The sequence below is a fragment of the Scophthalmus maximus genome, chromosome 4 (assembly GCF_022379125.1).
Source record: "Scophthalmus maximus strain ysfricsl-2021 chromosome 4, ASM2237912v1, whole genome shotgun sequence".
Taxonomy (NCBI): Eukaryota; Metazoa; Chordata; class Actinopteri; order Pleuronectiformes; family Scophthalmidae; genus Scophthalmus; species Scophthalmus maximus.
This window is the reverse complement of record NC_061518.1, coordinates 1285588-1295543: the sequence shown is the minus strand read 5'-3', so window position 1 is coordinate 1295543 and position 9956 is coordinate 1285588. Positions and strand designations below refer to the sequence as shown.

General features: G+C 50.7%; 1 protein-coding gene across 1 annotated transcript; it reads left to right on the top strand.

Annotated features, from left to right (window-relative positions):
- The first annotated feature begins 4295 nt into the window (after positions 1–4295).
- Positions 4296–9698, top strand: LOC118302883 (alpha-2Db adrenergic receptor-like). Its single transcript, XM_035629395.2, has 3 exons — positions 4296–4713; positions 4880–5336; positions 8483–9698. Exons 2-3 carry the CDS (start codon positions 5013–5015, stop codon positions 9602–9604), a joined length of 1446 nt encoding a protein of 481 aa, XP_035485288.2. The 5' UTR covers positions 4296–4713; positions 4880–5012; the 3' UTR covers positions 9605–9698.
- Positions 9699–9956: the final 258 nt, after the last annotated feature.

Sequence of the window (9956 nt, the reverse complement as noted above, 5' to 3'; positions counted from 1 at the left end):
GAGTGATGTCGCGGTACGGAAGCAAAAAACTAAAAATCACTGCATCTCGGAATCAGGAGATAATTACTGTCGTGACTCTCAGGCGGTCGGTCGCCCTTTGTCCTCAAGTAACAGTCAAATACGTCACTCTGACTGGGATAGGCCCCATGCACTGACCACTTGTTGATCTGTGTAACAACCAGAAGTCTCCCTGATTCCACTTCAAGTAAGATTTGATAAGACGCGGGGCAGGAATTCGCAACGACAGTCTTAATATTCCAGAACTTCTCTTCTTTTTTTTTTCAAGCAGCAAATATATTATTTAATTGCGTCAAATATAAAATCCCAGAGGCATTTCTTTTCTTCAAGGCTTCGCTCGCAGCGCCTGAGCTCCGTGCTCGTGGGCCGGAGAGAGTCGGGAGATGAAACGTCTCCTCCCGTAATAATTAAGACTCGCGCGTGTCCTTGAGCAAGGCACTTTTTCCTCAGTTCTCACTACAAGTGTAATTTGCCCCGAAGCATTTTTGATCCCTATAACAGCTGATAGAATTATAAATCACGTCCAGAAAAGGACTCGTTTGACAGTCGATACGGTCGAGGCAGGCCGCTGTCGTAACACTTGTAATGCCTCCAACGTCCAAACGCTCGCTGTGTTTGTGCGTCGGTTCCTTTCGGGAGCTGCCTGGTTTCGACCGCAGCCGCTGGCAGAGCCCACACACCAGCTAATGTTAGAAGAAGCAGGTCCCCCGACTCAACACAACCTGAAATCCCCCCCGAAGATGAGGAGAGCGTGTTCACTGGAAGGCAAGAGGCCGGATTTCAGACTTCATGAGTTCATGAGCTAAACATTTATATGGGGATATGGACGACATGAGTGCCATACATATGTGAATAGCAGATTTACTATTGTCTGTGACGACCTAAGGAAACAGAGGGTTTTCATGGGAAGGCACCAGAGCAAAATTGACTGTACGAGCCAAAAGAACAACACTGTGAACCTTGTTTGTGATTCTGCTCTGATTCCGTCATGGTCGTCATCCTCAGAAGCAGAACCTGCTGCAGGACATGACGGATGAACCGTCTCTAACGGTGTTAGCGTAGTAAATGACGCGTGCTCTCCCTGCGCTCGTCGCTTACTGACGCGACGTGCGTCCGAACCGTCCCTCCGGCTCGCCATCCAGAGTTTTGGAACAGAAACTGCAGCGGGGACGTTGGTAGGGTTTATTCGAGGGACGGTCCGTCACCCGGGAAACGACCACGTAGGTCGTTCGTTCGAGCATCTCATGACGACGTATGTGGTCCGTCTCCAATAAACCCTCTGAACGTTCCCGCCAGAGACCGCTGACCTCTAGCCGCCGTCTACATACGGACAGTGGCGGCGCTCAGTTGTAGACGTACCGTAGACCTGGCGGTCCGCTCGTACAGCTTAGTGGGTCACACCGCTGACTTTGGTACAGAAGGCCGGGGGTTCGATCACAGGTCACCCCTTCAACGCTCCTCCTGCCTCCATGATTTGAAGTCGCTTTGGGCAAAGACGTCAGCAAAGTGACTAAGAATAATGAGTGTAAGTCCAGGTCTTTTTGGAGTCGATGACTTTGCCGCGGTCAAGACTTTACACCTCATTGAACAACAGCCGAGCAACTTGAGCCGATCTGTGTGTTCTGGATATTGAGTGGGTCACTTGTTCAGGGGGATGTGCACCACCTGTCATGGAAGCAGTGTTCCACTTGTCACCGTGAGTCACTTGTCCACTTGTCAACCCCCCCCGCCCCCCGACTGATCCGGGATTCGGGGCACGACGTCCGGCTCCAGTGTGAGCGGTTGATCGGTGAAGGGGCTTTGGTGAAAATAGAGAAACAAATAACAGCTTTCACAAGAAAGGATTTTCCGCAGTGTGTGGACGTGTTATTTGTTGGGAGGCTGAGCTTTCAGCTGTGGTGACACACACACACACACACACACACACACACTCCGTGGTGGAGGACCTGGTGTTTGAAGTCCTGCCTCTTTATTCTGTGCACATCTCAGTCTCTCTGCATTATCCCAGAGAAAGGCCGGAGCTGCTGCGGCTCGAGGGCCCAGGTAGGCGCCACTCTGAGACACTCGCTCCTGCCTGTTTTTCAAGAGGTCAGTGGGTTTTTTTTCCTTTTCATTCGTTCGTTGTTCGATTTTCAAAGGAAATATTTCATTCAGCTTTTTATATTTTTCCTTTTCCCCCTAGTTTGTTGTGTATGTAGAAGTCCATGGTAAAGGGAGCTCCTCCCCTTGACAGAAAACTCGGCCCCCGACAAAAGTTGGAGAGCGGGAGAACTTCCTACAGGCGCTGGAGGCGGTTGACCACTCACAACAGAGTTGGGGGGGGCCGGCTGGCCACTCGGAGCAGACTGGGCTCCATTGGCACGTTACTCGCACGAGTAAACACAACCAGCGGAAAATATCTCCGTTGAGGAAAATCTGGACCCTAATGTGGCTCTGGCGACCTCGCGCGAATTTCGCAATCTTCACTATTATTTCGCGGCGCGTCGTTTCTTTCAGTCGCGTCGGGACGGGCCGACCCGAAACGTGCGTCTACTTGTGTCGAAATGACAGTGTTGTGTTCTGTTCACGACCCGGCGCCGCTGTCCGTCGCTCAACGGGCCAAAAGGTCGTAGGTCAAAATGTGTCCGGAGGCGTTCTGATCTGCGCCCGTTGGTCCGTTTGGACTAATACGCATCTAAGTATGAACATGTTTATGAGCATATGTGGACTGACATGATGGCCCAGCTGCTTCATAGTTCCCAGTCTTGTTGGTTTGTGTCAGGAGCTCTGACGTCATTTGGTCTTCGCCTCCATCCTTAGTCAACGGGATCGAGGAGGAAGCCTGAACCCCACAAACCTCCATTCAGCTCCTCCCCCGGAGGAAGCTCTCTGATGTTCCTCCAGCCGTGGGAAGGTGCACCGCTGCCGGGCGTCCTCTGTCCCCGTTGCATCGTGGGATCGCCTCCCAGCCGGGGGGGGTCGTCCTCCTCTGAGAGATCTGCCCACACGCGGTCGCTCGGCTGGATGAGGAGCAGCAGACAGTGGTTAGATGAAGGTCTCTCGCTCTCTCTGAGGAAATTGGGAATTGATTGACAAGTCATTTAAAAGTTGACGTGAACCGAGTGTGAAAGAAACAGTTTTCTTCCTCTTCTCCTCCTCCTCCTCCTCCTCCTCTCAACGCCCCTGTGGACACATCTCCCTCTTTTCAATCTTCTCTCCTCTCATCTTATCATTTTTACTCTTTGATTTCTTTCCTCTCCTCTTTTTGTTTTCCTCTCCTTCTTATTCTCTCCTCTCTTCTATTCATCTCCCTGTCACTTCTCCTTTTTCATTCTCTCCCCTCTCTCTCACGGTTCCTTCCTTTCACGCCCTTTTCTCATCCTTCACTTCGTACCTCCTCTTATTCTTGTCCTTTTTTTTCTCTCCTCGTCTCCTTCACTCATCCTCGTTCGTCTCCTCTCTTTCTCATCTCTCCGGTCTCTCTTTTCTTTTCCTCATCTCACAATTTTCCTCCCTTTGCCCTTTCTCCCCTTCTCCAGTCTTTTATTTCCCTTCCTTTATCCTTCTTGTCCTCTCCTCTCGTCTTCAACCTCCTTCTCTTCTCCTTCTCTTCTCGTTCTCTTTTCCTCTCATTTGCTCTGTCTTATTCTTTTCCTCACCTCATCCTCGTGCCTCCCTTTCTCTTCCTCCCACACACACACACACACACACTCTCTCTCCTCTCTAATACCTTTCTCTCATCTCTCACTTTGTCTCCTCCCTCCTCTCACTTTCCTCAGTTTCTCACTTGTCTTCCTCTCCTTTAAAAAACATCTCTCTCCTCTCCAGCATCTCATACACTCTCCTCTCGTCTGTCCTCTCTATTAGTCTTACTCCCTCCTCCTCTTCCTCCTCCTCCTCCTCCTCCTCTTCCTCCTCTTCTTCCTCTTCCTCCTCCTCCTCCTCCTCTTCCTCCTCTTCTTCCTCTTCCTCCTCCTCCTCCTCCTCTTCTTCCTCATCCTCCTCCTCCTCATCGTCCTCTTTCTCCTCCTCCTCCTCTTCATCCTCCTCCTCTTCCTCCTCTTCTTCCTCCTCTTCCTCCTCCTCTTCATCCTCCTCCTCCTCCTCTTCATCCTCCTCCTCCTCCTCCTCTTCATCCTCTTCATCCTCCTCCTCTTCATCCTCCTCCTCCTCCTCTTCATCCTCCTCCTCCTCTTCCTCCTCTTCTTCCTCCTCTTCCTCCTCTTCTTCCTCCTCTTCCTCCTCCTCTTCATCCTCCTCCTCCTCCTCTTCATCCTCCTCCTCCTCCTCCTCTTCATCCTCTTCCTCCTCCTCCTCTTCATCCTCCTCCTCCTCCTCTTCATCCTCCTCCTCCTCCTCCTCCTCTCTCTGTTCCAGCAGTAAAGCATCACAGAGCGGCGGAAGCAGCAGATTCACTCAGCACAGCGGCGAGTTGCATGAAAGTGAGGACGTCTGTTTTTCTGTTTCTTGCCTCAATGTTTTTCTATCTTCTCCCGTTTAAAGTCTGTTCAGTCGTTTTCTCGTCTGCCACTTCTTCTGCCGCTGGTCTCTGTCGGATGGAGCAGGATGAGGGCAACATGCGATCCGGTCCTCGCTCCAACTGGAGCATGTAGACTCGTGCTCTCGTGTTTTTCATTTTCTTCTCTCTGGGAATAAGTAGGCCGGTCCTGCAGCTTTAATTCAGCCTGTCAACCTCATGAAAGGACATTTTAACAGGTATGAGTCTCATTTTAAATCCTGCAGATCCCTCAGTCAGTCAGTGGCAGTTTAATATTGAGAAATACACATGCGATCTGTATTTTCACAGAAGGATCATTTGCATGTAACATTAATGGATGGTTTTCCAAAGAGATGGATTTAAAAGATTTCTCTTTTTTGGCAGATTCTGGCTTTTTCCTACTTCTTCGTTCATATTTGGACGGTCCGTTCTTCTCCGATGGGCTGGCGTTAAGAGACGGCGTGCATGGTGAAAACACTGGAGGTTAAACAATCATGACGTCGGCCATTTAACCAGGATGGACTTCTTCTTCACTCCTGCACTGGCCTCTTCAGCACCAAACTCTTCCCTGGACAATGTCAGTCAAGCCTCCTCGTCCTCGTCCTCGTCCTCGTCGTCGAGATCCCCGCCTCTGCCTCCTCACTCGCAGGTGGTGTCGGTGTCCATCGCGCTGGTGGTCACGGTCATCGTCCTGGGCACCGTGGTGGGCAACGTGCTGGTGGTGGTGGCCGTGTTCACCAGCCGAGCGCTGAGGGCGCCGCAGAATCTCTTCCTGGTGTCGCTGGCGTCGGCGGACATCCTGGTGGCGACGCTGGTGATCCCCTTCTCCCTGGCCAACGAGGTGAGGAACCTGTAGGTTCAGTCTCTTACAGACTGGGACGACTGTTTTGATCTGTTGACCTGACATGATCAAAACATGGTACATGGTGAAAAGTCTGGGAATCGCCAAAGTTCACAGAGACGATAAAAGTCTGCACCGAAAGTTAAAAGCAAATCTAACCGACTCACTTAAAACCAATTCTGTGACCAATCATGCACCACAAGGGAAAGTCGGTAGGCTTCATCCTCTGGGGACCAGGAACGTTTGAACCAAATTTCATGCAAATCCATCAAATGGTTTTTCAAATGTTCCAGTCCCGATCAAAGTTGTTCACTGAGCGACATTAAAATAAATCTTCTTCCTGCTGCGACAAAATGAAAAAAGCCACCGGCTTCAAAATTCCTCTTTTCGCATCGTTTCCTAATTTTCCACATAGAGACCAGGTCACAATGGCGCCAGACACAAGATGATAACGAGATGCTCTTCAATAACTAATAAACTCGTGATCGGACGTCACCGAGCGAATGACGGATTGTGAATAAAGACCAATGACGAATGGTGGAGTGGTATCGAAGTCCCGCCCACGCACACATGCGCTCGACCAATCCTGAGTCAGTGTTTGCTGTCAATCACGAGGTCTCAGCCCCGTTTTTTTATATCATCAAATAACTAATGAAAAGCAAAAGCGATCAGAAACATGAACACGGGAACAAACATCGGTGTGACAAGAACGACCTGACATGACAGAAACATGTCCATGTCCCATCTGCTAACATGGAGGGGGGCGGGGCTTATGACCCATACTGCAGCCAGCCACCAGGGGGCGATCGTGACGACCTGGCTTCACTTTTGGGAGCCGTCATGTCGTCCGTCTTTATGGTCCAAATCATGTATTCACATGAAGATTGTATGTTTAAACCCGATGCACACTTGGCTGACCCCTAGTGGCAGCAGCTGATAACATCAGTTAATATTAGAAGAATGTCCCCAAGGTCACTTGACACAAATTCTGTAAAACAGATTGACATTTATTTAAATAATTCAAATAAAAACCTGAACCTGATGTTTTCGTTACCGTTTCCTGACATCTGCTGTTTCCCGGCTCGGGGCTGAATGACGTCCAGCGCCGGAAATCTCCCTCCTCGTGTTGCAGTGAAGAGCGAGTAGTTGTGCTGCGATTTTGTATGTTTTCATAATATTAAAATCAACATCAGATGCTGAATGAATGTAGAAGAACTCCACCACGTGTTTTCCTCCCTGGCGTCGGTGTTTCGTCTTTAACGTAACATCTCACCTGCTTGGAACGAATAAATGTGTTGACATCACAGCCTGGTCCAGTCTGGGACGTTGGGTCGTCCTGGTTGATTGGTCGTCTTACTTACACTTGAACTGGTCGTCGTCGTCGAGTTCTGTTTCTCACCCGAACGAGTCCGTCGCTCTGAGGAACTGAAGAAAGGGATTCCTCTGTTGGTCGTCCTTCAGCACGGCTGTCGACTCTTTATTCATCTACACATGGAAATGTAAGAAAGAGAAAGGCTCAGGGCAACAGGACGTCTTCACGTCCAGAGGGATTCATTCTACAGCTACAGTGTCACTGAGTAGAGTTCAAAGTTCAGCCGAGGTCCAACAGTCCACTGATGAAAACACATTTACATCCGCTAGATCCAGATTTTGATTTGGATCTGCACCAGATCGCACACACTCATAGATATCGGTCGCAGAAATAGGACGGATTTCTTTTCTTCAAGATCCATGAATTATTTTCTGGAAAATCAGTAATGATGTCAAAAGATGTCTCCCAACTTTAAAGCCACAGTGTGTAATATAAGAAGTTATTCACAGAAGTTGAATATATTGTCCATAACTCTGTGTTCATGTATGAGTTGAATATAGTTCCATGAGGTGGACCCGACCACGTCGTGTTGAACTAAACGCTCCAGAAGACGTCGCGTTCACGTTGAATTTTCAGACGCTGACGGAAATGGAATCGGCGGTGCGACACCGTCAAGTGTCCCCTGTCGGTCGCTCAGTTGGTTGCTGTTTGCAACTTTACCACCAGAAAATTACAAAGATTACACACTGGGGCTTTAAAGCTACCGTTGCCGGTCATGAATTCCTTCCACTTCCCGTTTCCTATTCTTCTGTGACGAGGATTCATGCTCTCCTACCTTCTTTTCTAATGAATTATGAGTATGATCCTCCATTTCACCAACTCTGGCTCCTCAAACGTGTTCGCCTGCACTGTCGACCCGACACAGACACACCGAAGACGCACGGCCGCCGATTCCTCCTCCGGTTTCCGTCAGTCGGTGGTTCGATCCCCAGCTCCACCAGTCCAAGTGTCCTGGGGCGAGAAGCAGTACGAACTCTGCGACTTATGACTGTATTAGAGAAGCGCTGTATGAATATGAATGTGTGTGAATGAGTGAATGAGTGAATGACTATGACCTGGAGAGCTTCGATGGCTCCTCAAGACTTTTGACTTTTTATCGAAAATGATTGTTTATATACTTATAAGGTTTAAAGAAGATGTTGGATGATCTGCCGTTGAACTTGAAAATTGAATACAGCATCAGTCAGGCTGTAAAAAATCACAGAGAGAATTCAGGAAGCTGAAATGTAATGAATGTTTCATGGATAATAAAGATTCACATGGTTCGGTTCAATTAATTGTGTCAGTTATTAAACCTAATTAAAATCTCATTAGAAATTCTTGGAGAAAGACTGTGGTTCCAAATGAACAGATTCTCATTTCCCCCAAAGAAACCCTGAACTGGGAATAAACAATCGAAGGCAGCATCTATAATCCAGGTATCTTGTAACCAGGCAACGGCACTGCAGTTTGAAAAGAATCCAATATTTACTCCTTCATCAACTGCCATCGAGTCAATCTCAGACTTTTCTTCTTGAAACAAACTTTATTTTTATTACCCTGGTGGAAGTTTTGCCAGTCTCCTGCGAAGCGGCGGGGACCAAACCCAGCGTGATGGAGTTTTCCTCCGCCGCCGCAACGAAAATGATACTTTATTTGGAGGAGAAATTACAATCCTCTCGCTGCGTCGCCCCGAGGCCTCGTGACTGACTCGGGGAACAAACACTTTTTTCTCTCCCGCAGGCCGTGACTGCTGCTAGAAATGTGTGGTTAACATTTCTCCCCCTGCCCCCAGGTCATGGGCTACTGGTACTTCGGGTCCACCTGGTGCTCCTTCTACCTGGCCCTGGACGTCCTCTTCTGCACCTCGTCCATCGTCCACCTCTGCGCCATCAGCCTCGACCGCTACTGGTCCGTCACCAAGGCCGTCAGCTACAACCGCCAGCGGACGCCGCGGCGGATCAAGGCGATGATCAGCGTCGTGTGGCTGATATCCATCGTCATCTCGTCGCCGCCGCTGCTCATGAGGCAGAAAGAGGAGGGTCCGGAGGAGGAGGAGGAGGACGCCCGGAGGCGGGAGTGTCTCCTCAACAACCAGACGTGGTACATCCTCTCCTCCTGCCTCGTGTCCTTCTTCGCGCCGGGGGTCATCATGATACTCGTGTACTGCAAGATCTACCGCGTTGCCAAGCAGCGGGCCTCCACCGTGTTCGTGGCGAAGAACGTGATGGAGCGGCAGCCGTCGCAGTCCGAGACCTGCTTCGCGGGCCAGCGGCAGGGAGTCGACTCCAGGCACGAGCTGCGCAGCCCGCTGCCCGCCAACCGACGCAGCTCGTCCAACGTGGACAGCAACAGCAGCGGCCGCAGGAGAGGAGAGCTGGACGACATCGAGCTGGAGGAGAGGAGCTGCGGCGCCGACGCGAAGGCCTCCTCCTCCTCCTCCTCGTTCTCCTCGTCGCTGCTCTTCCCCAGGAGAGCTGGCGGGAGGCTGAAGACGGAGGAAGGGAAGGACGCCGGGGACACGAGCAGCAGGTTGAAACCGCCGCCGCCTCCCTCCTGCGCCTCCATATCGTGGGCGTCGTCCGACCACTGCCTCCTCCCGTCCCCGGAGCCGCTGCGCAGCCGGCAGGCGTCGCTGTCCCGACACAAAGTGGCCCAGATGAGGGAGAAGCGCTTCACCTTCGTCCTGGCGGTGGTGATGGGCGTCTTCGTCCTCTGCTGGTTCCCGTTCTTCTTCACGTACAGCCTGCACGCCGTCTGCCGGGAGAGCTGCACGATCCCCGACGCACTCTTCAACCTGTTCTTCTGGATCGGCTACTGCAACAGCTGCCTGAACCCCATCATCTACACCATCTTCAACCGAGACTTCAGGAGGGCCTTCAAGAAGATCCTGTTCCACACGCACAAACGGACATGAGACTACGAGAGCGCGCACGTGTGTGTGTGATCGTGTGTGTGTGTGATTGTGTGTGTGTGTGTGTGTGATCGTGTGTGTGTGTGTGATCGTGTGTGTGTGTGATCGTGTGTGTGTGTGCGTGTGATCGTGTGTGTGATCGTGTGTGTGTGTGTGTGATCGTGTGTGTGTGTGATCTTGTGTGTGTGTGTGTGTGTGATCGTGTGTGTGTGTGTGTGTGTGTGTGTGATCGTGTGTGTGTGTGTGTGTGTGATCGTGTGTGTGTGTGTGTGTGTGTGTGTGTGATCGTGTGTGTGTGTGTGTGTGTGTGTGATCGTGTGTGTGTGTGTGTGTGATCGTGTGTGTGTGTGTGTGT

Coding starts and splice junctions, on each gene's coding strand:
- LOC118302883 (XM_035629395.2), top strand. CDS start 5,013: ATGGACTTCTTCTTCACTCCTGCACTGGCCTCTTCAGCACCAAACTCT. Junction 5,337..8,482: donor CCTTCTCCCTGGCCAACGAG/GTGAGGAACCTG, acceptor CCCTGCCCCCAG/GTCATGGGCTACTGGTACTT.